We start from the raw sequence: 27,495 nt of genomic DNA on the forward strand, positions 1-27,495 counted from the left end.
AGCACTGACCCCTCCCCACCCCGGCCTGCACTCGCCACCCGCCACCCACCCCCGCCGCCAAGCTTGCCCCCCAGCTCTGCCCCCTCCCAGCTCTGCCAGTGCCCCTCACGCGCAGCCCGCTGCCATCCCAGCCCTGGGCTCCCCCAGCTCTGCCAGTGCCCCTCACGCGCAGCCCGCTGCCATCCCAGCCCCGGGCTCCCCCCAGCCCTGCTGCCCCCCAGCTCTGCCAGTGCCCCTCACTCGCAGCCCGCTGCCATCCCAGCCCTGCTGCCCCCCAGCTCTGCCAGTGCCCCTCACGCGGAGCCCGCTGCCATCCCAGCCCTGGGCTCCCCCAGCTCTGCCAGTGCCCCTCACGCGCAGCCCGCTGCCATCCCAGCCCTGGGCTCCCCCAGCTCTGCCAGTGCCCCTCACGCGGAGCCCGCTGCCATCCCAGCCCTGGGCTCCCCCCAGCCCTGCTGCCCCCCCAGCTCTGCCAGTGCCCCTCACGCGCAGCCTGCTGCCATCCCAGCCCCGGGCTCCCCCCAGCCCTGCTGCCCCCCCGCTCTGCCAGTGCCCCTCACGCGCAGCCCGCTGCCATCCCAGCCCTGGGCTCCCCCCAGCCCTGCTGCCCCCCAGCTCTGCCAGTGCCCCTCACGCGCAGCCCGCTGCCATCCCAGCCCTGGGCTCCCCCAGCTCTGCCAGTGCCCCTCACGCGCAGCCTGCTGCCATCCCAGCCCTGGGCTCCCCCAGCTCTGCCAGTGCCCCTCACGCGCAGCCCGCTGCCATCCCAGCTCTGGGCTCCCCCAGCTCTGCCAGTGCCCCTCACGCGCAGCCCGCTGCCATCCCAGCCCTGGGCTCCCCCCAGCTCTGCTGATGCTCCTCACTCCTGAGGTGACCTCCAGCCCCCCTCTCCCCCCCCCGGCTCCTGGTCGCCGGTGCATGGTCTGTGATCGTGGACAGGCCATTCCAAGGGTGCCGTGGGGCAGGGGCTGGGCCAGCTGGAGAAGCTGCCCCAAGAATCGTACACTGGGGGTAGGTCCTGTCTCAATACCCGGCTCGGGTTTGGTGGGATCCCGGCCTGTGGCTGAGCCGGTGCTTTCTGTGTGTGTGTGGGGGGGGGGGGGGAATGGGGGACGGGGACCCTGATCCCTGGGAGGTGCATGAGCAGACACAAAGCAGGTTTGATCCCCTCCAGCAGGGGGCAGCAGGGGACACACACACACACACACACACACACACAGAGAGTTTGTTAGGTCTCAGCTCCCATGTTGCTAGTCTTTGACCCAGCAGGGGGGGTCCATGTGCCCCAGGTCCTGCTGCTGCCCTGTGACCCCGCCCCCAGCACGAACGCCCATCCCCCATTGCAGATGAGGACTGTCTCCCTCCTTCTGGCCAGTGGGGGGCAGTATCTGCTTGAGATTTTACCCACAATCCCCCAGAGCTCTTGGCCCAGCCCTGCTCAGGCTAGGGACAGCCAGAGGCCGCTCTGGATTAGGCTGAAATGAATGCAGATATACAAATGAGCCCAGGTAGTGATTTGCATACATTTGCATATCCCCCCAGCCCCCATAGCCTTCACCCAGTTTGGCCCATCAACTCCTGTGGCTGGTGGATCAGGAAACCACCAAAGGCCCTGTCCCACTTGGTGCCTCAGTTTCCCCTCCCGCACTGTGGCTGTTTAAAGCGAGTGCTGTGGGGCAGGGCCTGTCTCAGGGTAAAGCGCCGTGTGGGTAACGGGGCTGTGTCGTCACGGCACCGGGGCTCCGGCTGGAAAAGCCCCACCGCCACGAGGGGCGTAGCGCCCAGCGCTGGGGCACTGTCTACACTGACGTTTTACAGCGCTGGAACTTGCAGTGCTCAGGGGGGTGTTTTTTCATACACACACACACACACACACACGAAAGTTGCAGCGCTGTAAAATGCCAGTGTAGACAAGGCCTCACTGTGGGTCTGTGCAGTGTGCGTGTGCATGTGTGTGTGTGTGTGGGGGGGGTGATATGCACACAAAAGGCAACTTCCCTGATTAACAGGTTCTTCCCCGTTTGTCCGTGGGAGGGGGAGTGTCTCTGCATCTTTGACTGATCCCAGCACTGTGAGGGGTGGGATACCGAACCCAGGGCGATGGGCACATGGGGCGGCTCTGAGATGGTGGGGCAGGGGAGTATGTGGGGCTGGTGGCTGCATCTCAGTGCTGGACAAGCTATCTCGCTGTGGCATTATGTGCGGCTGTTCCCCAGCTGCCCTGCCCCAGAGGTGGCTGCATCTCAATGCCGGGTGAGCCATCCCTCTGTGGTATGGGTGGCTGTTCCCTGGTTGCCCTGTCCCAGAGGTGGCTACATCTCAGGGCCGGGTGCACTGCCCCTCTGTGGTGTTATGTGCGGCTGTTCCCCAGCTGCCCTGCCCCAGAGGTGGCTGCATCTCAGTGCCGGGCGAGTCGTCCCTCTGTGGTACTGGTGGCTGTTCCCTGGCTGCCCTGCCCCAGAAGTGGCTGCATATCAGCACCAGGCTCATTGTGCCTGTGTGGTGTTATATGCGGCTGTTCCCCAGCTGCCCCACCCCAGAGGTGGCTGCATCTCAGGGCCAGGGGAGCCACCCCTGGCTATACTGCTCGGAAAGCCCTGTAGAGAGTAGCGGTAGCTGTTGGGGGGTTGGGGGGGGGGGCACGGCAGGGCCGGCTGGAGACGTTGCCCCCTCCCTAGCCAGGCAGCTCCCCCCGCCCCCCAGGAGCCGAGCCGCGTCTGACTCCCATTGGCCGCCTCCCTCCTCCATGCGCAGCAGAAAAAAAAAAAAAGCCGCTTCCCGCCCGCCGGCCCCCTCCCTCTCGGACTCTGCCGCATTCGCTCCTGCGACGGGAGAGACCCACGGCTGCAGCATGGCCACCCCCACCGAGGCACCTAGGCACGGTGAGCGCCCCCCCCCCCGGCCACCCCCACCAGCGGGCCTGAATCGCACAGCGCCCAGATCCTCCCTGTGCCCACGGTGCCCGATTCCCCTGCGCCCATGGTGCCCGAGTACCCTCTTCCCACGGTGCCTAATTCTCCTCTGCCCATGGTGCCCGATTCCCCTACGCCCAAGGTGCCCCATTCCCCTGCGCCCACGGTGCCCCATTCCCCTGCGCCCACGGTGCCCAAATCCCCTGTGCCCATGGTGCTCCATTTCCCTCTGCCCACAGTGCCCGATTCCCATCTGCCCACGGTGCCCAAATCCCCTGCGCCCACGGTGCCCCATTCCCCTGCGCCCATGGTGCCCCATTCCCCTGCGCCCATGGTGCCCAAATCCCCTGTGCCCATGGTGCTCCATTTCCCTCTGCCCACAGTGCCCGATTCCCCTGTGCCCACGGTGCCCAAATCCCCTGTGCCCACGGTGCCCCATTCCACTGCGCCCATGGTGCCCCATTCCCCTGCGCCCATGGTGCCCAAATCCCCTGTGCCCATGGTGCTCCATTTCCCTCTGCCCACAGTGCCCGATTCCCCTCTGCCCACAGTGCCCAAATCCCCTGCGCCCACGGTGCCCCATTCCACTGCGCCCATGGTGCCCCATTCCCCTGCACCCATGGTGCCCAATTCCCCTCTGCCCACTGTGCCCGATTCCCCTGTCCCCACTGTGCCTGGTTTCCCTGCTCCTACTGTGCCCGATTCCCCTGTGCCCGTGGTGCTTGATTCCTCTGCTCCCACTGTGCCCGATTCCCCTGAGTCCACAGTGCCCAATTCCCCTGTGCCCTCGGTGCCCGATTCCCCTGCCCTCACAGTGCCCGATGCCCCCTGCTGCCATGGTGCCCAAATTCCCTGCATCTACGAGGCCTGAATCCGCTGCGTCCATGGAGCCTGAATGCCACCTTCATCCCTGGTGCAGAAGCTGCTCATGAAGCCTGAGTCCCTGGCACTCCAGCCCTCTGCCTGCCCCCCCTGCTCCCTCTGCGCCAGCGGTGCCAACCCCTGGCATCCCACCCCCCTCGCCCTCAGAGCCACCCCCACCACACCATGTCAGACTCAACCGTCCAGGGTGCCCGGCTGCTGCCTCAGCCCCCCCACCCCCATCCTCGCCATCACAGCTCCCTGCCCAGGTGTGCAGCTCTGCCCCAAGGGGCTGGTGGACAGAGGGAAGGTGTGTGCCGGGGAGGGAGGGAGGGATAGAGGGCTGGCTGGAGGGATGGATTCAGGGCTGGACAGAGGGCGGGATGGATACAGGGCTGGCTGGAGGGAGGGAGGGATAGAGGGATGGACGGAGCGAAGGATGGATTCAGGGCTGGCTGGAGGGAAGGATGGAGGGATGGATACAGGGTTGGATGGAGGGATAGAGGGATGGATGGAGGGAGGTATAGAGAGATGGATTCAGGGCTGGAGGGAGGGTGGAATGGAGAGATGGATTCAGGGCTCGCTGGATGGAGGGATGGATTCAGGGCTGGCTGGATGGAGGGATGGATTCAGGGCTGGACGGAGGGAGGGATGGATTCAGGGCTGGATGGAGGGATGGATACAGGGCTGGACGGACGGAGGGCTGGAGGAATGATCACAGGACTGGATGGAGGGATGGATTCAGGGCTGGACGGAGGGAGGGATGGAGGGATGATCACAGGGCTGGATGGAGTGATGGATTCAGGGCTGGACGGACGGAGTGATGGATTCAGGGCTGGACGGAGGGAGGGACGGAGGGATGGATTCAGGGCTGGATGGAGGGAGGGATGGATACAGGGCTGGCTGGAGGGATGGATTCAGGGCTGGCTGGATGGATGGATTCAGGGCTGGATGGATGGAGGGATGGATTCAGGGCTGGACGGAGGGAGAGATGGACACAGGGCTGGAGGGAGGGATAGATTCAGGGCTGGCTGGATGGAGGGATGGATTCAGGGCTGGATGGAGGGAGGGATGGAGGGATGGACACAGGGCTGGATGGAGGGATGAACACAGGGCTGGATGGAGGGAGGGATGGACACAGGGCTGGACGGAGGGATGGATTCAGGGCTGGACGGAGGGAGGGAGGGATTCAGGGCTGGATGGAGGGCGGGATGGAGGGATGGATACAGGGCTGGATGGAGGGCGGGATGGAGGGATGGACACAGGGCTGGCTGGAGGGATGGAGGGATGGATTCAGGGCTGGCTGGCTGGCTGGATTCAGGGCTGGCTGGCTGGAGGGATGGATTCAGGGCTGGACGGAGGGAGGGATGGAGGGATGGATTCAGGGCTGGACGGAGGGAGGGATGGAGGGATGGATTCAGGGCTGGATGGAGGGAGGGATGGAGGGATGGATTCAGGGCTGGATGGACGGAGGGATGGATTCAGGGCTGGATGGAGGGATGGATACAGGGCTGGAGGGAGGGCGGGATGGATGGATGGATTCAGGGCTGGAGGGAGGGCGGGATGGAGGGATGGATACAGGGCTGGCTAGAGGGATGGAGGGATGGATTCAGGGCTGGCTGGCTGGCTGGATTCAGGGCTGGCTGGATTGAGGGATGGATACAGGGCTGGACGGAGGGATGTATTCAGGGCTGGCTGGAGGGATGGACAGAGGGCTGGACGGAGGGATGGATTCAGGGCTGGAGGGAGGGAGGGAGGGATGGAGGGATGGATTCAGGGCTGGATGGAGGGATGGATACAGGGCTGGACAGAGGGATGGATTCAGGGCTGGCTGGATGGAGGGATGGATACAGGGCTGGACGGAGGTCTGGATTCAGGGCTGGCTGGATGGAGGGATGGATACAGGGCTGGACAGAGGGCTGGATTCAGGGCTGGACGGAGGGATGGATACAGGGCTGGACGGAGGGATGGATTCAGGGCTGGCTGGATGGAGGGATGGATACAGGGCTGGACAGAGGGCTGGATTCAGGGCTGGACGGAGGGATGGATACAGGGCTGGACGGAGGGATGGATTCAGGGCTGGACGGAGGGATGGATTCAGGGCTGGCTGGATGGAGGGATGGATACAGGGCTGGACGGAGGGATGGATTCAGGGCTGGCTGGCTGGAGGGATGGATACAGGGCTGGACAGAGGGCTGGATTCAGGGCTGGATGGAGGGATGGATTCAGGGCTGGATGGAGGGATGGATTCAGGGCTGGACGGAGGGATGGATACAGGGCTGGACGGAGGGATGGATTCAGGGCTGGCTGGATGGAGGGATGGATACAGGGCTGGACGGAGGGATGGATTCAGGGCTGGCTGGATGGAGGGATGGATACAGGGCTGGACGGAGGGATGGATACAGGGCTGGACGGAGGGATGGATTCAGGGCTGGACGGAGGGATGGATACTGGGCTGGACGGAGGGATGGATTCAGGGCTGGCTGGCTCTGGGACTCTCACAGCTCCAGACATAGCTGGGAAGCAGCTGCCACGCACAGGAAGTGAGAGGGGCCCCACATCAGCTCCGGGGAGGTGGAGGCAGTGGGGGTGTCCAGGGGGAGCAGGGAGCTGTGGGTCAGGAGGGGACCGGGGGGGGACTCAGGGAGCAGGGATCTGTGGGGCGGGGGTGTGAGTCCCGGCTCCCCCTTTGCCGGAGGCTGCGGGACTGACCGGGAGCAGGGACGGGAACTGGGAGCCCTTGTGCCGGTGTGTGTCTGGTACAGTATGTGTGTGGTGCGTGTGTCACTGCATGCTGTGTGTCCCCCCCATGTGCTGCGGTGCAGTGTGTTTAGAGGCATAAGGTGTATGTTGTGTTAGTGTATATGGTGCGAATGTGTGGTTAAGTGTGTGTGTTGTGTCTGTCTGTAATCTGTGTTCTCTCTGTGTGAGCTTGTGTGTGTTGTGTCAGTGTATATGGTGTAAGATTGTGTAGGGAAGTGCACTCTGTCTGTCCCTTTCCCTGCAGTCCCCATGCAGATAGGGTGGGCTGTGTGTGTGAGTGCAGGTGTGTGTGTGTGTGTGTGTGTGTGAGTGCAGGTGTGTGTGCATGCACATGTTCAGGGTGTGATTGAGTATGGGGTGGTTCCCATCATACAGCACATTACTCTCACTGCAGCTTTAGTCTGTGTGTGTGTGTGTGTGTTTGTGTGTGTGTGTGTGTGGCATGAGGGTGTTGTCTCAGGGTGCAATGGTGTGTGATTGTCGGGCTGTTAAAGAATCTCTCACTACCCCTTGTCCTTCAGCAGGGTGTGTGTGTGTGTGTGAGTGCAGGTGTGTGTGTGCATGTGTGCGCACGCACACACAGTGGGATATTTGTGTGACTCAGTGTTGGGTTGCGAGGGCCTGACAATTTGTGTGTGTGTGTGAATTTTTGCAAGGGTATGGCAGTGTGTATGCTGGGTCACAATGAGTGTGGCCAAGTGAGGTTGTGATTGTGTGTATGTTTGGGGGTGTATTGGGTTGTGAGGGGGTGACAGTGTAAGTGCTCGTGTGTGTGTGTGTGTGTGTGTGTCTGCCTAGGGGCAGTGGTTTGCCTGACGCCAGGGAAATGGCTTTTAGCTGTTGTCTGTCCATCCCCTGGCCCCTCGGCAGGTGTGTAGTGGGCTGTTGCGTTGAGGTTATGTGTGTGTGTGTTGTTCTGTTGGGACTCTGTGCGTTTGTGTGTGTACACGCAGTGGGGTGTTGTGCAAGGGGGATACACATGCTGAAGGAGTTGTGTGGGCTGTGTAGCATAGGGTGTTGTGTAGTGCGTTGTCTGGTGTGTGTGTGCACTGTGGGGTGTAGCCACTCTCCCCTGTGGGGGTGGGATCGAGGGCTTCCCCAGGGGGAGGGAGCGAATGGGGGGGGCAGTGGGGTGTGTACTGTGAGTGTGCACTGGGTGTCTGTGCTGGGCAGCGGGTGCCTAGGGGGGTTGTGTGTCGAGAGGGAGGGGCACCGGTCTCTGGCGCGGTGTGTTTGTGCTGGCTGGGCCGTGGCTCTGCGGCCGGCTGCACTGCCAAGAGATACCCCCCAGCCAGCCCCCACCCCGGTCAGCGCAGGGACTCGGCAACTGTCTGCGGCCGGCCCTGTGGCTGTGTGTGTGTGTGAGTGTGCGCTTTATGCAGTGTGTGTTTGTGTGTGTGTGTGTGCGCTCTATGCAGAGTGTGTGTGTGTGTGTGTGTTAGGGATGTCAATATCATTTAAAAGTTAACCATTTAAATGACTAAAATTATCGCTGAAACGGTTAACTGATTAAAAGGAGAAGGGCTGGGGTCAGGCAGCTGGCTGGTGCAGGGCTGCTGGGGTCGCCGGCCTGGGGCTGCTGTGTGGGGTGGGGGCTGCTGGGGTCGGCAGGCAGGTCGGCCGGCATGGGGCTGTGTGTGGGTCGGTGGGCCGGCGTGGGGGTTAATGGTTAAGGCGGGTTAACCTGTTAACATTTTACATCCCTAGTGTGTGCGTTCCACTCTACGCAGTGTGTTTGTGTGTGTGCTCTGTGCAGGATGTGCGTGTGCACTCTGTTCCGTGCCGTGTGTGTTACGCCCCGTGTAGTCGTGCTCTGTCTGTGAGCTCTGCATGCTTTGAATCTGTTGTACAGTTCAAATTAAGAGTACAGCTCAATTGCAGCTATAGTTAGTGTTGATTACACACACACACACACACACACACACACATATTCAGACTGCCCCACTGCAGCATCAACCCTACATTCACACACACTACACACCCTCACCGTGACCTCAGCAGCCTCTCCAGCCTCTCACACTCACCCCCTCCAGTTGTGCACTGATAAACCAGCACAGCACTGTGAGTGTTGTGTGTGTGTATCTGTGCAAGCTGTGTGTGTGTTACAGCTGAGCAGCACTGGGCTCTGTGAGCATCTACATGGTTGTCACTAGGCTTCAGGATTAACATCCTTTTGAGATGAACAGAAGAGTCCATCCCTCTCCCAGCAGTGGGCGTAGGCTCTTGGCAGACTCAGGCAGCATTGCTGGGTCAGTCGTCCTGGGGGCAGCTCCCCCCTGTCCCAGCGACGGGCTGACCTGCTACTGGTTCGCTTGTGGAGCCCGGAGCAGGAAGGGGAATCCCAGGGAGCTGCCTAGTGACCCAGGCATGGGCACCCTGCTAAAGGGCACTCGGGGCCAGCCCCCCCGCACCCCCCAGGTTCTGAGCCTCCTGCCTAAACGGGCAGCAGTTAGATGGGAGCAAACAGGAAACACCACTGAGCCACAATGGGGGGACAGGGTCTTACCCCGGCAGTCAGTGCTGACCCCAATGGCCCAGCGCTGTGCTAGGGAGCACCGTGCTGCGGGGAGTGGGGTGGGGGCCTCAGCAGGGGGCGCTGGGCTGCGGGGAGCAGGGGTGGGGGCCTCAGCAGGGGGTGCTGGGCTGCAGGGAGCAAGGGGTGGGGGGGCTCAGCAGGGGGTGCTGGGCTGCAGGGAGCGGGGGGCTCAGCAGGGGGAGCAGGGGGGCCAGCAGGGGGCGCTGGGCTGCGGGGAGCAGGGCGGGGGCCCAGCAGGGGGCGCTGGGCTGCGGGGAGCAGGGGGCTCAGCAGGGGGTGCTTGGCTGCAGGGAGCGGGGGGCTCAGTAGGGGGAGCAGGGGGGCCAGCAGGGGGCGCTGGGCTGCGGGGAGCAGGGTGGGGGCTCAGCAGGGGGCGCTGGGCTGCGGGGAGCAGGGGGCCCAGCAGGGGGCGCTGGGCTGTGGGGAGCAGGGTGGGGGCCCAGCAGGGGGCGCTGTGACTCAGGGCTGCTCTCCCCTCACAGTCAGTGCTGACCTCATGGATCCATAAGGGGGACGTGGGGAGAGTCAACCCATGGCTAGGAGATGGGAAGGGGTGGGGGTGGGAGCAGAGACCCAGCCGTGGGGTGGGGAGTGGGGGACAGCAAAGGGGGCCCAGGGTTGGGGGGCAGGGGTGGGCAGAGCCATGGCCCGTCTCTATCTTACCCCCCTCCTGAGGTTGAACCCTACTATTGGGGGGCTGGATGCACCCAGGAACTCCCCTCCCCACCCAGTGCCAGGCACCCGCTCAGACTCATCACCCTGCTCTGAGGCGGGACCCGGACTCCGGGGTTTCCTGCAGCCACCGTCCTGGCAGTGGAGTGTGTGTTTGTGTCGGGGGTCACTGCCTGTCTGGCTCCATCTGTCTGTCTATGCCCAGCCCTCGCTCCGTCTGCCACTGATTGCCTGGCCAGGTGCCAGAGCCGGGAACCCCCACAGATACGCCCACGCGGACCCCTCTGCCGGGGGTACCCAGGGCTGGGGGAGCAGGGGCTGCGGGTCGGGAGTGAGGTGCACCAGCCGAGCTGGGGCTTGGTGGGGATACCCAGGGTTGGGGGAGCAGGGGGCTGCGGGTCGGGAGTGAGGTGCACCAGCCGAGCTGGGGCTTGGTGGGGATACCCAGGGTTGGGGGAGCAGGGGGCTGCGGGTCGGGAGTGAGGTGCACCAGCCGAGCTGGGGCTTGGTGGGGATACCCAGGGTTGGGGGAGCAGGGGGCTGCGGGTCGGGAGTGAGGTGCACCAGCCGAGCTGGGGCTTGGTGGGGATACCCAGGGCTGGGGGAGCAGGGGCTGCGGGTCGGGAGTGAGGTGCACCAGCAGAGCCGTGCCAGGGCTGGTTTCCGCATGTGGTGGCCGGTTGCCAGGTCCCTGATTCCCTCCCTGCTCCCCCTCCCGCCCCCGCCCTGGCAGCCAGCTGAGGATGCAGAGACTCCTGATGTGCTTGTTTCCATGGCAACCCCCATGCCCTGCACAGGGGTTTGCATTATTCATCCCTGCAGGGCCACCCCATCAGACAGTGCTGTGGGGAGTGGGGTGAGGGGAGCTCGGGGGGGTGCTGGGCTGTGGGGTGAGGGGAGCTCGGGGGGGTGCTGGGCTGGGGGGAGCAGGGCAGGGAGCTCGGGGGTGCTGGGCTGTGGGGAGCAGGGCAGGGAGCTCAGGGGGGTGCTGGGCTGTGGGGAGCAGGGCAGGGAGCTCACGGAGGTGCTGGGCTGTGGGGAGCAGGGGGGGGCTCAGCAGGGGGCGCTGGGCTGTGGGGAGCAGGGCAGGGAGCTCGGGGGTGCTGGGGTGTGGGGAGCAGGGCAGGGAGCTCGGGGGGGTGCTGGGCTGTGGGGAGCAGGGCAGGGAGCTCAGGGGGGTGCTGGGCTGTGGGCGCAGGGCCGGGCGCTCAGGGGGGCGCGGGGCTGTGGGGAGCAGGGCAGGGAGCTCGGGGGGGCGCTGGGCTGTGGGGAGCAGGGCAGGGGGCTCAGCAGGGGCGCTGGGCTGTGGGGAGCAGGGCAGGGAGCTCACGGGGGCGCTGGGCTGTGGGGAGCAGGGCAGGGAGCTCAGGGGGGTGCTGGGCTGTGGGGAGCAGGGCAGGGAGCTCGCGGGGGTGCTGGGCTGTGGGGAGCAGGGCAGGGAGCTCTGGGGGGTGCTGGGCTGTGGGGAGCAGGGCAGGGAGCTCGGGGGGGTGCTGGGCTGTGGGGAGCAGGGAGGGGGCTCAGCAGGGGGCGCTGGGCTGTGGGGAGCAGGGGGGGCTCAGCAGGGGGCGCTGGGCTGTGGGGAGCAGGGCAGGGAGCTCACGGGGGGGCGCTGGGCTGTGGGGAGCAGCCCAGGGAGCTCGGGGGGGCGCTGGGCTGTGGGGAACGGCAGGGAGCTCGGGGGGCGCTGGGCGGTGGGGAGCAGGGCAGGGAGCTCACGGGGGGGCGCTGGGCTGTGGGGAGCAGGGCAGGGGGCTCGGGGGGGTGCTGGGCTGTGGGGAGCAGGGCAGGGGGCTCACGGGGGGGTGCTGGGCTGTGGGGAGCAGGGCAGGGGGCTCAGGGGGGGATGGGGGGCACTGGGCTGCGGGGAGCGGGGCAGGGCGCTCGCGGGGGGCGCTGGGCTCTGGGGAGCAGGGCAGGGAGCTCACGGGGGGGGTGCTGGGCTGTGGGGAGCAGGGCAGGGGGCTCGGGGGGGGGCGCTGGGCTGTGGGGAGCAGGGCAAGGGGCTCGGGGGGGTGCTGGGCTGTGGGGAGCGGGGCAGGGAGCTCGGGGGGGGCGCTGGGCTCTGGGGAGCAGGGCAGGGAGCTCACGGGGGGTGAGCGGGGCTGCCGGCAGCTGGGCTGCGGGCTCACGGGGGGAGGGGGGCGCTGGGCTGTGGGGAGCAGGGCAGGGTGCTCACGGGGGGTGCTGGGCTGTGGGGAGCAGGGTGGGGGCTCAGGGGGGGGGCTGGGCTGTGGGGAGCAGGGCAGGGAGCTCGGGGGGGGGGCGCTGGGCTGTGGGGAGCAGGGCAGGGAGCTCGGGGGGGCGCTGGGCTGGGGGGAGCAGGGCAGGGAGCTCAGCAGGGGGCGCTGGACTGTGGGGAGCAGGGCAGGGAGCTCGGGGGGGCGCTGGGCTGTGGGGAGCAGGGCAGGGAGCTCGGGGGGGCGCTGGGCGGTGGGGAGCATGGCAGGGAGCTCGGGGGGGCGCTGGGCTGTGGGGAGCAGGGCAGGGAGCTCTGGGGGGCGCTGGGCTGGGGGGAGCAGGGCAGGGAGCTCACGGGGGGGCGCTGGGCTGTGGGGAGCAGGGCAGGGAGCTCGGGGGGGCGCTGGGCTGTGGGGAGCAGGGCAGGGAGCTCACGGGGGGCGCTGGGCTGTGGGGAGCAGGGCAGGGAGCTCGGGGGGGTGCTGGGCTGTGGGGAGCAGGGCAGGGAGCTCGGGGGTGCTGGGCTGTGGGGAGCAGGGCAGGGAGCTCGGGGGGGTGCTGGGCTGTGGGGAGCAGGGCAGAGAGCTCGGGGGGCGCTGGGCTGAGGGGAGCCGGGCAGGGAGCACACTGGGGGGGCGCGGGAGGGTGGGGCGCCGGGCCGGGAGCACGGGGGGGTGCGGGGCTGTGGGTAGCTGGGCCGGGGGCTCAGCAGGGGGCGCTGTGCTGTGGGGAGCAGGGCAGGGGGCTCACGGGGGGGTGTTGGGCTGTGGGGAGCAGGGCAGGGGGCTCGGGGGGGGTGCTGGGCTGTGGGGAGCAGGGCAGGGGGCTCACGGGGGGTGCTGGGCGGTGGGGAGCAGGGTGGGGGCTCAGCAGGGGGCACTGGGCTGTGGGGAGCGGGGCAGGGAGCTCGGGGGGGCGCTGGGCTGCGGGGAGCAGGGCAGGGGACTCACGGGGGGGTGCTGGGCTGTGGGGAGCAGGGCAGGGAGCTCACGGGGGGGGCGCGGGGCTGTGGGGAGCAGGGGGGGGGCTCGGCAGGGGGCACTGGGCTGTGGGGAGCAGGGCGGGAGCTCGGGGGGGCGCTGGGCTGTGGGGAGCAGGGCAGGGAGCTCGGGGGGGCGCTGGGCTGTGGGGAGCAGGGCAGGGAGCTCGGGGGTGCGGGGCTGTGGGGAGCAGGGCAGGGAGCTCACGGGGGGCGCTGGGCGGGGGGGAGCAGGGCAGGGAGCTCTGGGGGGGCGCTGGGCGGTGGGGAGCAGGGCAGGGGGCTCAGCAGGGGGCGCTGGGCTGTGGGGAGCAGGGCAGGGAGCTCACGGGGGGCGCTGGGCTGTGGGGAGCAGGGCAGGGAGCTCACGGGGGGCGCTGGGCTGTGGGGAGCAGGGCAGGGAGCTCAGCAGGGGGCACTGGGCTGTGGGGCGCAGGGCAGGGAGCTCGGGGGGGGCGCTGGGCTGTGGGGAGCAGGGCAGGGAGCTCACGGGGGGGGCGCTGGGCTGTGGGGAGCAGGGCAGGGGGCTCGGGGGCGTGCTGGGCTGTGGGGAGCAGGGCAGGGGGCTCAGCAGGGGGCGCTGTGCTGTGGGGAGCAGGGCAGGGGGCTCACGGGGGGTGCTGGGCTGTGGGGAGCAGGGCAGGGAGCTCGGGGGGGCGCTGGGCTGCGGGGAGCAGGGCAGGGAGCTCGGGGGGGCGCTGGGCTGCGGGGAGCAGGGCAGGGGGCTCAGCAGGGGGCACTGGGCTGTGGGGAGCAGGGCAGGGAGCTCGGGGGGGCGCTGGGCTGCGGGGAGCAGGGGCCGGGGCACACAAGGGGGCGCTGGGCTGTGGGGAGCAGGGCAGGGAGCTCAGGGGGGCGCTGGGCTGTGGGGAGCAGGGCAGGGAGCTCACGGGGGGCGCTGGGCTGCGGGGAGCAGGGCAGGGAGCTCAGCAGGGGGCACTGGGCTGTGGGGAGCAGGGCAGGGAGCTCGGGGGGGCGCTGGGCTGGGGGGAGCAGGGCAGGGAGCTCGGGGGGGCGCTGGTCTGTGGGGAGCAGGGCAGGGAGCTTGGGGGGGCGCTGGGCTGTGGGGAGCAGGGCAGGGAGCTCACGGGGGGGGCGCTGGGCTGTGGGGAGCAGGGCAGGGAGCTCACGGGGGGGGGCGCTGGGCTGCGGGGAGCAGGGGGGGGCACCGCAGGGGGCGCTGGGCTGCGGGGAGCAGGGCAGGGAGCTCGGGGGGGGGCGCTGGGCTGTGGGGGGCGGGGCAGGGAGCTCGGGGGGGTGCGGGGCTGTGGGGAGCAGGGCAGGGAGCTCGGGGGGGTGCTGGGCTGTGGGGAGCAGGGCAGGGAGCTCGGGGGGGTGCTGGGCTGTGGGGAGCAGGGCAGGGAGCTCGGGGGGGTGCTGGGCTGTGGGGAGCAGGGCAGGGGGCTCAGCAGAGGGTGCTGGGCTGTGGGGAGCAGGGCAGGGAGCTCGGGGGGGGCGCTGGGCTGTGGGGAGCAGGGAAGGGAGCTCACGGGGGGAGGGGGGTGCTGGGCTGTGGGGAGCAGGGCAGGGAGCTCGGGGGGGGCGCTGGGCTGTGGGGAGCAGGGCAGGGAGATGGGGGGGCCCCTGGGCTGTGGGGAGCAGGGCAGGGAGCTCGGGGGGGGCGCTGGGCTGTGGGGAGCAGGGCAGGGAGCTCACGGGGGGGCGCTGGGCTGCGGGGAGCAGGGCAGGGAGCTCACGGGGGGGCGCGGGGCTGGGGGCAGCAGGGCAGGGAGCTCGGGGGGGCGCTGGGCGGAGGGGAGCGGGGCAGGGCGCTCGGGGGGGCGCTGGGCTGCGGGGAGCAGGGCAGGGAGCTCGGGGGGGTGCTGGGCTGTGGGGAGCAGGGCAGGGAGCTCGGGGGGGGCGCTGGGCTGTGGGGAGCAGGGCAGGGAGCTCGGGGGGGTGCTGGGCGGTGGGGAGCAGGGCAGGGAGCTCGGGGGGGGGTGCTGGGCTGTGGGGAGCAGGGCAGGGGGCTCAGCAGAGGGTGCTGTGCTGTGGGGAGCAGGACAGGGAGCTCGGGGGGGTGCTGGGCTGTGGGGAGCAGGGCAGGGAGCTAGGGGGGCGCTGGGCTGTTGGGACCCGGGCAGGGAGCTCGGGGGGGCGCTGGGCTGTGGGGAGCAGGGCAGGGAGCTCGGGGGGGTGCTGGGCTGTGGGGAGCAGGGCAGGGAGCTCGGGGGGCGCTGGGCTGTGGGGAGCAGGGCAGGGAGCTCGGGGGGGCGCTGGGCTGTGGGGAGCAGGGCAGGGAGCTCGGGGGGGGGGGCGCTGGGCTGTGGGGAGCAGGGCAGGGGGCTCACAGGGGGATGGGGGGTGTTGGGCTGCTGACCTGTCCTGGATTCTTGATGACGTCACTCAGTGCAGGACATTTTCGCCAAGGCTGGGGGAGGCGGGTGCGAACCAGCGTGTGAACCCGTCCCAGGTTAATGGCTTCACCAGGGGCTTCCCTCTCCCCGGCAGCAATGATCCTGCTGCCGCGAATGACATGGGAGTCTCTGTCCCTCTCTAGCCCAAACTCCTGCTCGGTGTTATGTGCAGCTGTTCCCCCGCTGCCCCACCCCAGAGGTGGCTGCATCTCAGGGCCGGGTGAGCCCTCTCTGGGGCTGGGGTAGCTCAGGGATTCGTCTCTCTCTCTTCCCTCTCCAGATGGCCATGGACCCCGGGATCCCTTCTCCTACGGTGAGTGGGGCCACTCGTGTGGCTGCCCCGTGGGCTGATGTCTCTGCGCTGCTGGGAGGGGGCTCTACGGTTGGGCACCCCCTGTTGGGGGGGGCACTGCCTAGCAGGGACCCCCCCCCCGGCGCCCCCAGTCCCAGCTTCCAGCTGGGGTGTCTTCTGGAACATGGGGCCTCACTAGAGCTGGAGGGAGCTGGGGGGCAGGGGGTAGTGGGCTGTGGGGGGGGGGGAGCTGGGGGCTGTCTATCTCTGACCCCCCCTCTCCTCTCAGACTACGACACCCTGCGCGTGGTCGGCCTCGTCCTGGCCATTGTCATGTTCGTGCTGGGCATCCTGACAGCGCTGAGTGAGTGACCTTCCGGCGGGCGCCTCAACCCCCCCCAAACTCCCCCAGCTGGCCCCATATCCCCCCAAACTGCCCAGGAGGCCCCCCAAACTCCCCCAGCTGCCCCTGAACCCTCCAAACCCCACAGCAGGCTGCCACCCCCCCAAACCTCCCAGCAGGCTCACCACCCCCCGCCGGCCTCCCCCATACCCCCCCCAAATTCCCACAGCTGGCCCCCGAACCCACCAGCAGGCCCCCAATCCCCCAAACTCCCCCGGCCAGCCCCATAACCCCCAAACTCCCCTGTCTGGCCCCCAAACCTCCCAAAAAAACCCCAACACCCCAAGCCCTCTGACTGACCCCTAAACCCCCAGCCAGCCTGACCCCCGAATCCTGCCAGCCAGTCCCACAAACCCCTGAACCCCACCCCCCCTGCTGGCCCCTCAACCCCCCTGAATCCCCCCGGCTGACCCCCTATCTCCCGGCCAGACCCCAAGCCCGTCCCCCCCCCCCCCCGGTTGGCCCTCCAACCGCCCGAGCTCCCGGCTGGCTCCTAATCTCCCCCCCCCAAGCCAACCCTCCACTGCCGAACTTCCCTGGCCAGGCCCCAACCCCTCCCAAGCGCTCTGGCTGGCCCCTAAAACCCTCAGCCAGACCCAAATCCCAACCCCCCCCCCGGCCCCACAGCCAGCCCTCTGCCCCCAAACTCCCCCGGCTGGACCCCGAGCCCCCTAACCTCTGGCCACCCCCTCAAATCCTCGAACACCAAAACTCCCCGGCTGGCCACTCAACCCCCCTAAACATGGAACCCGCCAGCCAGCCCATCAACCTCGTCCCCGAGTTCCTGACTAGCCCCTAAAACCCCCAGCCACCCCCCACCCCAAACCCCAGTGGCTGGCTCCCTGCCCCTGCCCCTTGATCTCCCCGGCCAGTTCCCCACCCCCACATTTCCCTGGCTGGTCCCCAACCCCCCCAACCCCCTGGCCAGTTCCTAACCCCCCTGTCCCAAACTTCACCAGCTGCCCCCCAAACCCTCCTGAACCCTCTCGGCCAGCGCCCCAATCCCCCGTGAACCCTGAACCCTCTCAGCCGGCCCTAAAGCCCCTGGCCAGTCCCCCGCCCTCCGAACCCCTCTGATTAGCCTCCCAAACCTCCCAGAACCCCCCTGGCCGGGCCCTTGTACCCCAAACTCCCCGGCTGGTCCCTCTGCCCAGGCCCCTGCCCCCCAAACCTCCCTGGTCGGGCCCCCTGTGCCCCAGAGCCACCCCCCAGCCAGCCCCTTCCCTGACCGTCACCCTCTCCCACAGAATCGCTCCCTCCACCCCTTCCCTTTTGGCCTCCCACCCCATCTGCCCCCAAATCCCCCTGCCCCCTCTCACTCTTTCTCTCTCTTCCCTGCAGGTAAGAAATTCAAATGTAAAAAGTCCGACTCCAGGTAGGTGCTGCCCCCCCGCCGCTATATCTGCCCCCCTTTGCGCTGACCCCCAGGGCAGCCCCCCCGTCTCCTGCTCTAACTACCCCCCAGGGCAGCCCCCCCACTGCCTCCTGCTCTAACTGCCCCCCAGGGCAGCCCCCCCATCTCCTGCTCTAACTGCCCCCCAGGGCAGCCCCCCCATCTCCTGCTCTAACTGCCCCCCAGGGCAGCTCCCCCATCTCCTGCTCTAACTACCCCTCAGGGCAGCTCCCCCCACTGTAACTGCCCCCCTTTGCGCTGACCCCCAGGGCAGCCCCCCCATCTCCTGCTCTAACTACCCCCAGGGCAGTACTGCCCCTTTGCCCCTGGCCCCCCTGGGAAAGACCCCCACTGTCCCCCAGGGGCAGCTCCCCCACTCTAGCTGCCCCCCACAGTCGCACCAGCCCTCCTCGACCCCCCCCCCCGACTTACCTGTCTCCCCCTTTGTGTCCCCCCGCAGCCTATCGGAGGCCAGGCAACCGGGAAAGACCCCAAGTGAGTGACCCAGGAGGTTGGGGGGCTGTACGGGGGTGGGGGGTGTCACTGCTGCCCCCCGCTGGCTGGCATCAGCCTGCCCTGTGGAGGGAGGGGTTGTCCCTCTGATGGGGGAGGCCATGGGGGGAGCAGGTGAGGATCCCCCGCCCAGCTGCTCATTTGTCTTCACTGAAGCCAGATGTTGCCAGGGCTGCGGGGGTACCATGGCAACGCCCTAGCAACGCCCTCCTGCAGCTGCTGAAGCATCTTCCCCACTGGGGGTGGAGGTGGGGAGGAAGCTCCCGGACACCGGGGTCCCCTCAGCCCCATATCTCCCCTGTCCCTCTCTCACTCCCCCCCCCCCATCTCTCTTGCAGCTCCAGCAGGCAGCGCGTAGGCCTGGTGCCTGGGATGTAGCGCCCCCCTCTGGCTGGGGGGTGCAGACCCTGCTGCCCCCCCCTCGCCCAGGACGGCTCCAAGACCTCGGCTCCAGCGCCCGGCGACACCCGTGGGGGCAGGGAAGGGGAAGCCCTGTTATCTGAGCCCCCGTCTTTTAGAACCTCTGCCTCCAATTGGCTGGCGAGCCCATTGCATGCTGGGAGCAGGCACCATATGCAGGGAGGGGGGGGTCCCTTAGCCTCACTTGGCCCCCCCATCTTGATCCACTGGGTCCCCTTCACTTCCTATCCCCCCCAGCGCATGTGACCCCCCCATGCCATTACTGCTTTGCTTACAGCACCCCCTCCCCGCTGCATTGGGGGGGTGCTCCACGTGGGGGGAACGGCCACACATCACCAACACCCCCCCCCCAGGCCCAGACACGGGCCCCACCTGGGCAGGGGGCCCTGGGCCAGCAGCTGGATGCTGACAGGGTGCTGCTTTCATGACGTGTTTTCAGCCGCCCGCAGGGGGCGCCACCCCGTGGCTGCCCCCTCCACCCCCATGCACGGGGCAGAGCAGACCCAGCGCTCAATAAACATAGGGTTGTTTCTTACTGGGCTCCGACTCTGTTATTCGCCCCCATCCCCGGTGCCAATGCCCCTCACTCCCAACCTGCAGCCCCCTGCTAGCCCAGCCTTGGGCTCCCCCACCCCTGGGCTCGCCCACCTCCAGGTCTGCTGGTGCCCCTCACTCATGACTCCCACCCAGTGTAGTACTACAGGCCCAGTGCCGAGGTGAGAGGGAATCCCCAGCAGCCATCGGCGGTACAGGGTTTATGACACACAGAACAGGACTGATCCCCTCCAGCAGAGAAAGACACACACACACACACACACACACACACACACACAGAGGATGGTGCATTTCTCTTCCTCATCTTTTCCACGGTGCAGGGTGCTCTTGCCCTGGGGCATCATGCCATGTATGCCACATGATGCCCACTCCCTGTGCTAGGTGCTGTATTTTCATCTTCCACATCTCAGTTCCGTATGTTCAGGACCATGCAAAGAAAGAGCTGAGAAGGAACAGTGCAGCCACCTCCAGGGCATGGCAGAGTGGGAACAGTCACACATAACAGTCACACATAACCCGGTGCTGAAGTGCAGCCACCCATGGGCAGTGGGTTAATCCTCCATCCGGGAGGATAGTCCCCTGCCCCTACCCCTACCCCGCCCCTTCCAGCCCCCCTCACCCACTGGAGCCAGAGGAACCCCCAAGCCCCCCATTGCAGCAGGAGGATCCCCGGTCCGCCCGCCCAAGCCCCTGCCAGCTTCTGGGGAGAGGCGGAGTGAGGGCGGGAAGAGGAGCAGTGTGGGGAGGGCTATGGGGGAAGAGTGGGATGTGGGAGTGGGGCTTCAGGCCGAGTGTGGGCGGGGCCCACTCCCTCTCTCTCTCCCCAAATGCGGCAGGCCGGTGGCATGCTTCCAGAGGGAGGTGCACCGCATCCTGTTTGGGGAGGCTTAGCCTCCCCTGGCCTATTATACCCACCTCCCATGCAGCCACCTCTGGGGCAGGGCAGCGGGGGAACAGCCGCACAGAACACTACACAGGGATGTTTTGCCTGGCGCTGAGATGCAGCCACCTCTGGGGCAGGGCAGCTGGGGAACAGCCACACATAACAGCACACAGGGACGGCTTGCCCGGCGCTGAGATGCAGCCACCTCTGGAGCACACTGTGGAGAACGATGCCACAGTTCCCGAAGGCCAGAACTACTTGTCCCATTCTTCGGGAGTTGGGCCGACAGGTCCCAAGAGGGGTCCAGAGCAAGGCCGGCTCCAGACCCCAGTGCGCCAAGCAGGTGCGTGGGGCGGCATTGTCGGGGCAGGGCGGCATTTGGCTCCGGCGGACCTTCTGCAGTCATGCCTGCGGGAGGTCCACTGGAGCCCCGGGACGAGCGGACCTGCCGTAGGCATGCCTGCGGAGGGTCCCCTCTTCCTGCGGCTCCGCTTGAGCTCCTGCAGGCATGACTGCAACGGGTGCGCTGGTCCCGCGGCTCGGACGGAGCTCCCGCAGGCATGCTCCACCGGAGCCGCGGGACCACGGGACCGTCAGCAGGGACTTCTGCCCTGGCCGCGGGACCGGGGAAGGGCGGCGCGAGCGGCGCAGCGCGCCGCCCTGCTTGGGGCGGCGGAATTTCTAGAGCCGCCCCTGGTCCAGAGCTAAGCGCAGGTTTCTGGGGTGTGCGTGTGTGTGTGTGTGGGGGGGGGGCAGCTGGAGTCCCCAACTCTGAAAAAGGAAGTCAGACACCCTATCCCAGCATGCCCCAGCCTTCCCAGCATACCCCATTGAGAGAGAAGATCTCCCAGCATGCATCAGTGCAGAGTGGGACTCCCAAACTCCACCAGGCCTGGAGCAGACTCCCAGGATGCACCATGATCAGAGCAGTGCTCCCAGCGTGCACCAGGCCCAGTGCAGGACTCCCAGAATGCACCAGGCTCAGAGCAGAACTCCCAGCATGCACTGGTCCTGGAGTGGTACTCCCAACATGCACTGGGGCCACCCTTGCCTTCAGCCCTAGCGCCTGTCCTGCTCCTGTTCCTGAATCTCCCCTGCCCACCCAGGGCACCTGCCAATGGGAGGCTCCCGGTGAGCAGCCCTCTGCTGTATGGGGCTGAGTAGAGTCCTGATCCCCACCTGCCTGGCTCCCTGGGGATAAGGAAATGACAGGGGGGCGGGGAATTGAGCACACTAAGATGCAGCCATCTCTGGGGTGGGGCAGTTAGGGAACATCTGCACATAACGCTGTATGGGGGAGGCTTACCCGGTGGTGAGATGCAGCCACCTCTGGGGCAGGGCAGTTCCCTTCCTCTTCATTTCCACTTTTCGGGGTTCCCTTTCATTTTGTGGCCACACCACTTGCAGACAAACAGTCCTCTGAGTGCACGCACACACGCGCACACACACACACACACACATGGTCCCTCTCACACACGCGCCTCGCAGGAAGTACAGGCGAGAGGAAATGACTCGTGAGGCCTCCTCGTTCTGCCGGCCGAGCGCTGCCCTCCCCCTTCTGCTCACACACCGGCCCAGTGCCTGCTGCCATGAGGGTGAGTCCCCCCCCGCATTCCGGACGCCTGGGTTCCCCGGCTCTGATCAGAGTCAGCTGTGACCCCAGTCCAGCACCATGGCCCCGACTTCCTGCCATGAGCGACCCCGGTGGGTCACAGCTGCAGGATGGGGGGCATTGAGTGGGGAGCGGCATGGGGAGCCAGGCAGCCTGGTGATGGGAACCAGGTGTCCTGGCCGGAGGGGGGCAGGGGGAGAGGGGCCGGCAAGGGCCGGGGGGTGGGACCCTGGGATGGGAACCAGGCCACAAAGCTGATGTGCATATGGGGCTGCAGCTAACAGCTGTAGACATACACCCTCCCCCCGACATGCCATCCGGTGTCTCTCTCTCTCTCTCTCTCTCTCTCTCTCTCTCTCTCCCTCTCTCTCTCTCCTCACACACCCCCTGCATCTATCTATCTATCCTCATACCCCCATCTATCTATCTATCTATCTATCGCTGTCCACCCTCCACCCCAGCTGAATCATCTGCCCTGTGAAAAGACCTTGTCCAGCCACTGCCCCCATGTGAGGCCCATGTCACCAGGCCCCTGGGAGCCAGTGTGAGTTCTGGGGCAGTCACCTGCCCTGAGATCAGAGCAACCCTCCCCCAGCTTGGCCTGACCCCTCCAGGCTGTTCACCATGCGGGGGGGGGGGGGTTCTCCTCTGTACACCGGGATTGCATCAGAGTTTGATTGGGGGGGGGGGGAGAAGTTTCTAGCTCGTGGGCTTGGGGATCAAACATGAGTCAGTGACACTGCCCGAGTCTGAGCCCATCACTGGGTGTGGGGAACTTCCCTGGGTGTGACTGACTCAGCAATGCTGCTTGAGCCTGCTAAGAGCCTGAGCCCGTCGCTGGGAGAGGAGAGATCTGCCCAGGGTGTGACCGACATGGCAATGCTGCCTGAGTCTGCTGAGAGCCTGAGCCCGTCACTGGGAGAGGAGAGACCTGCCCAGGGTGTTACCGACATGGCGATGCTGCCTGAGTCTGCTGAGAGCCTGAGCCCGTCACTGGGAGAGGAGAGATCTGCCCAGGGTGTGACCGACATGGCGACGCTGCCTGAGTCTGCCAGAGCCTGAGACCGTCGGTGGGAGAGAAGAGATCTGCCCAGGGTGTTATCGACATGGCAATGCTGCCTGAGTCTGCTGAGAGCCTGAGCCCGTCACTGGGAGAGGAGAGATCTGCCCAGGGTGTGACCGACGTGGCGACGCTGCCTGAGTCTGCTGAGAGCCTGAGCCCATTGCTGGGAGAGGAGAGATCTGCCCAGGGTGTTACCGACATGGCGATGCTGCCTGAGTCTGCTGAGAGCCTGAGCCTGTCGCTGCGGGCAGCAGCTCCCCCAGTAGCTCATAAATCAACAAGGCAGATCCCCCCCACATCCCCACCCCAACACGGCTGGGTCTCTCCTCCCAGGCATCTCAGGCTCTGAAAACGTTTCACACACGTTGGTCACCTTAGCAGCCCCTCGTGGCTAGTCTGATTCAGTACGGTGCTGACTGCCTGGGTGAGGAGCCCAGGGCAGGGCTAGCAGGGGTGCAGGTCAGGAGTGAGGGGCACTGGCAGAGCTGGAGGCGGGCTCAGGCCTGGCCTGGCAGGGGGCTGCGGGTGGGAGTGAAGGGTGCCAGCAAAGCCCAGGACAATTGAGTCTCTCTGGTTTTGCTGCAGGTCCAGGTCTCCATATTGTTGTTGTTCCTGGGCCTGGTCCAAGCCCTGGTTCCGACTCAGCAAGGTAAGTGTCACCTGCCTCTCCCAATGGCACCACACCCTGGGGCACCAGCACCCACAGCCCTGGGGCACCAGACCCCTTGGCTGACCAGGAAAGCCAGCCTTGGGAAGTATCTGTAGGAGGGGCCGGCTGGCCAGGTGGGGCTGGGAACCAGGCCTCCTGGGTTCTAGCCCAGCTCTGGGGGGGAGTGGGGTCTAGTGGTTAGATAGGGGAGCTGGGAGCCAGGCTCCTGGGGATCTGTTCCCCCCCTCCAGTTTCTGTTCTTTTATGTGACCTTGGACATGTCTCTTTGCTTCTCTGTGTCTCAGGTGCCTTCTTTTTAGGGGGAGAAAAGGGAATCCCCCTCAATCAGGAGCTGTACAGGGAATATGATGTGTAGCAGAGTAGGGCTGTTTCAGGGCAGCGTGCACCACTCACACACCTGCATATATACACACACACAGCAGGATTCGTCCCTTCCAGCAGGGGGCAGCAGGGACACACACACACACACACAATGGAAGGTGGGTGGCAGAGGACAACAAGCCAGGGGTGGGGTGAGTGTCTGCCTGTCTGGCCTGGGGCTCCCCCACCCGAAATCTCCCACTCAGCCCTTTGCTCCCACAGATAACTCCCCGAAGGACGGCAAAGCGACGACTTTGCTGGCTGAGCAGCGGGGTAAGTGCCAGCCCAGAGCCCACTGCCTGGACGGGGGAGCAGGGCAGGGAGTCAGGAGGGGGCGCTGTGCTGCGGAGAGTGGGGCAGGGAGTCAGCAGGGGGGGCAGGGTTGCGGGGAGGGGGGTCAGCAGAGGGCACTATGCTGCAGGGAGCGGGCTGACCCAGAAGGGGTGCTCTGTGTGTGTGTGTCCCTGCTGGCTGGGATCAGCCCGGTGCTGTGGGGTGTGCGTGTGATACAGACTAGCTGCCACGTGGGTCGTTGTCGCTCACAGAGGCTTTTATTCTTCATCAGCAACCGTCAGCCCGAGGCCCAAAGTGGGGCAGGACTCTGAAGTCAAGACCCCATCTGACCCCAACTTGGATTTGACAGGTAAATATCAGTGCCAGGCAGCCATCATCCCTGTGTGGTGTTATGTGCAGCTGTTCCCCAGCTGCCCCGCCCCAGAGGTGGCTCATCCGTTGTTTCTAATCTCAATTCTTTCTTTGCATGACACGGCCAAACGGAGACCAAGATGCAGAGGGGGAGACCACGTCTAGCGCAAGGAGTGGGCATCATGTGGAAGACGGGGTGACCAAGGGTGGGAGCTCCCCACTCCAGGCCAAGCCAGATCCCCTCCACGTAGCCCCAGTCACAGAATCCTAGAATCTCAGGGTGGGAAGGGACCTCAGGAGGTATCTAGTCCAACCCCCTGCTCAAAGCAGGACCAACCCAACTAAATCATCCCAGCCAGGGCTTTGTTCACCCCCCCCCCGCCCCAATCATACAGCAGGTAACTGCTCTGCCCCACAATGTGCCCCCCAGTCCCTCCAGTGGCAACACCCCAGTTAGGTGTGACTTGGCTGGGAAAAGCTCCCTACGTAAGAGCTCAGCCTGAAAAGAGTGACAGGGACGTTAGAAATGGAAGAAGGACCAGCTGGGAGAGCAGGGGCTGCGGGGCAGGAGTGAGGGGCACGGCCGAGCTGTTGAGGGGAACTCCAGGGCTGAGACAGCCAGGGCTGCAGGTCGGGAGTGAGGGGCACCAGCAGAGCTGGGAGGGGGGCGGGGTAGACGGGTCCAAGATCTGAGTCCCACCCTCCTTTGATCTCCCTGCAGCCCCCACAGGATCTGGAGGCTCCAGTTCCAGCAGCACGAGCACAACCGCTTCAGGTAGGAGAAATAACCAGCCCCCCACGTCCCACCCCAGAGGCAGCCGCATCTCGGTGCTAGGCAAGGGCTCCCTGGATAACCAGCCCCCCACATCCCACCCCAGAGGCAGCTGCATCTCGGTGCTAGGCAAGGGCTCCCTGGATAACCAGCCCCCCACATCCCACCCCAGAGGCAGCTGCATCTCGGTGCTAGGCAAGGGCTCCCTGGATAACCAGCCCCCCGCCATCCCACCCCAGAGGCAGCCGCATCTCGGTGCTAGTCAAGGGCTCCCTGGATAACCAGCCCCCCATGTCCCACCCCAGAGGCAGCCGCACCTCAGTGCTAGACAAGGGCTCCCTGGATTACCAGCCCCCCATGTCCCACCCCAGAGGCAGCCGCATCTCGGTGCTAGGCAAGGGCTCCCTGGATAACCAGCCCCCCATGTCCCACCCCAGAGGTGGCTGCATTTTGTGGCCAGGTGAGGGCTCCTTGGATAACCAGCCACCCTGTGCCCCATCCCAGAGGCAGGTGCTGGGGAGGGCAGGTGTCAGCTGGGGTCTCTGGATCTTTTTCACCCCAAAGCTTGTTCCTTCTAGGCTCCAAGAGGCCTGTCACACACAGAGAGCCCGGGAGCTCGGCCAGATTAGGTGAGTGCCCCGGGGCTGGATCAGAGCCGGAGCCCCCCAGAGGGGAAAGGTCCCTGCCCCATTCCTCCCCACCCCCACACCTGAGCTGGGCATTTGGGGTAATTCTCTCTCTGCCCCCGCAGGAGCCGGCCAAAGCCAGGAAGAAATCTTCACTTACGGTGGGTAGCAGCTGTTCCTGCCTCGAGCAGCAGGGGGTGCTGCTCCTCCCCTCACTCCACTCACTCCTTCCTCCTCCCTTCCAGATTACTACTCCCTGCGCAAGTGGGGCCTGATAGCCGCCGCCATCCTCTTCGTCCTGGGCATCCTCATCCTCACCTGTGAGTAGGGGCTGGGAGCCAGGACTCCTGAGTTCTCTCCCCGGCTCTGGGAGAGGAGTGGGGTCTGATGGGTGGAGCAGTGTGGGGGTGGGGTTGGAACCAGGACTCCTGGTTTCTCTCCCCAGCTCTGGGAGAGGAGTGGGGTCTGATGGGTGGAGCAGTGTGGGGGTGGGGTTGGAACCAGGACTCCTGAGTTCTCTCCCCAGCTCTGGGAGAGGAGTGGGGTCTGATGGGTGGAGCAGTGTGGGGGTGGGGTTGGAACCAGGACTCCTGGGTTCTCTTCCCGGATCTGGAAGAGGAGTGGGGTTTGATGGGTAGAGCAGTGTGGGGCTGGGGTTGGAACCAGGACTCCTGGGTTCTCTCCCCAGCTCTGGGAGAGGAGTGGGGTCTGATGGGTGGAGCAGTGTGGGGGTGGGGTTGGAACCAGGACTCCTGGGTTCTCTTCCCGGATCTGGAAGAGGAGTGGGGTTTGATGGGTAGAGCAGTGTGGGGCTGGGGTTGGAACCAGGACTCCTGGGTTCTCTCCCCGGCTCTGGGAGGAGAGTGGGATCTGATGGGTGGAGCAGTGTGGGGGTGGGGTTGGAACCAGGACTCCTGGGTTCTCTCCCCAGCTCTGGGAGAGGAGTGGGGTCTGATGGGTGGAGCAGTGTGGGGGTGGGGTTGGAACCAGGACTCCTGGGTTCTCTCCCTTGCTCTGGGAGGAGAGTGGGATCTGATAGGTAGAGCAGTGTGGGGGTGGGGTTGGAACCAGGACTCCTGGGTTCTCTCCCCAGCTCTGGGAGAGGAGTGGGGTCTGATGGGTGGAGCAGTGTGGGGGTGGGGTTGGAACCAGGACTCCAGGGTTCTCTCCCCGACTCTGGGATGGGAGTGGGGTGTGGGGTGTACAGCTGGGCTGGGGGCTGGGAGCTAGGACACCTGGGTTCACACTCATTCTCTCTCCATCCCCAGGTGGTAAATATGGGAAATTCTCCGGATGTGGGGGCCGGAAGCGGAGGAGGTGAGAGCCACCCCTGTCCCCTCTTGGGCCCTGCAGGGTCCCCCAGCCCAGACCAGCCCCCCTCACCCTTCTCCCTTTTCCTTGCAGCGCCTATGATATCTCCCGACTCTGAGGCACCCCCTGCTGGGGGGTCCCTGTGGTGCCGGACACCGCTTGGAGGGGCCGGCTCGGAGCCCCACAGCGATGCTGCGTTCCTGGTGGGGGGGCTGGGGCAGAACCAGCAGCACAGACCCCAGGGCTGCCAAGTGCCCCCTGCTCCCCACTCTGTGATCCGTCTGTCAGCAGCACCCCGGCTCTGATCACCCCGGCCCGGCCCCTCTAGCCCCCCCTCCTCCCTCTCCTTTCCCCCATCTCCGTCCCCTCCCCCGCCCAGCCTGATCCCCCACCGTCCTCTCTCCACTCCCTTCCAGGCTCGTCCCCCCATCTCTGTCCCCTCCCCCTTCCTGGCCTGGATTCCCCATCCTTGTCCCCCATTCAGGCCTTATCCCCCCCCCCCCATCCAAGTCCCCAGCCTGTGCCTGGCCTGCCCCCCCCCCCCGTCTCCGAGCTCCGGTTGCCCCATGTTGTATTTTGATGACATTAAATGACTCCCCCTGGGGAAGCAAAGTGTCTGTGAGCCTCTCACACAACATGGAGGGGTGTGGGGGGGGGAGGGGGTAGGAGTCAGGACTCCTGGGTTCTATTTCCAGCTCTGGGAGGGGAGTGGGGTA

The 27,495-nt window shown here is 66.2% G+C and overlaps 3 protein-coding genes across 4 annotated transcripts in view; 2 read left to right on the forward strand and 1 right to left on the reverse strand.

Annotated features, from left to right (window-relative positions):
• LOC123351809 (leucine-rich glioma-inactivated protein 1-like) overlaps positions 1–21,112 on the reverse strand; it is a 49,405-nt gene extending 28,293 nt beyond the window's left edge. Inside the window, exon 1 of the mRNA XM_044991460.1 lies at positions 21,027–21,112. Coding sequence (XP_044847395.1) covers positions 21,027–21,079 — 53 coding nt within the window. The 5' untranslated portion in view covers positions 21,080–21,112. The remainder of the gene's footprint in view (positions 1–21,026) is intronic.
• LOC123351811 (WAS/WASL-interacting protein family member 1-like) lies at positions 806–18,807 on the forward strand. Of its 2 annotated transcripts, XM_044991461.1 has the most exons (7): positions 806–2,232; positions 2,309–2,882; positions 15,542–15,574; positions 15,843–15,917; positions 17,298–17,331; positions 17,810–17,844; positions 18,201–18,807. In XM_044991461.1, exons 1-7 carry the CDS (start codon positions 2,101–2,103, stop codon positions 18,218–18,220), a joined length of 903 nt encoding a protein of 300 aa, XP_044847396.1. In that variant the 5' UTR covers positions 806–2,100; the 3' UTR covers positions 18,221–18,807. The 2 variants fall into 2 exon arrangements, with proteins under 2 accessions (XP_044847396.1, XP_044847397.1); XM_044991462.1 differs by having other exon boundaries at positions 806–2,882.
• A 1-nt stretch (position 21,113) lies between the features above and the next one.
• FXYD5 (FXYD domain containing ion transport regulator 5) lies at positions 21,114–27,165 on the forward strand. The gene is made up of 10 exons (XM_044991466.1): positions 21,114–21,315; positions 22,981–23,044; positions 23,648–23,698; positions 23,991–24,068; positions 24,792–24,845; positions 25,421–25,471; positions 25,594–25,629; positions 25,714–25,788; positions 26,737–26,785; positions 26,873–27,165. The coding sequence occupies exons 1-10, from the start codon at positions 21,310–21,312 to the stop codon at positions 26,895–26,897; spliced, it is 489 nt and encodes a 162-aa protein (XP_044847401.1). The 5' UTR covers positions 21,114–21,309; the 3' UTR covers positions 26,898–27,165.
• The last annotated feature ends 330 nt before the right edge of the window (positions 27,166–27,495 follow it).

This window comes from Mauremys mutica, chromosome 17 (assembly GCF_020497125.1).
Source record: "Mauremys mutica isolate MM-2020 ecotype Southern chromosome 17, ASM2049712v1, whole genome shotgun sequence".
Lineage (NCBI taxonomy): Eukaryota > Metazoa > Chordata > Testudines > Geoemydidae > Mauremys > Mauremys mutica.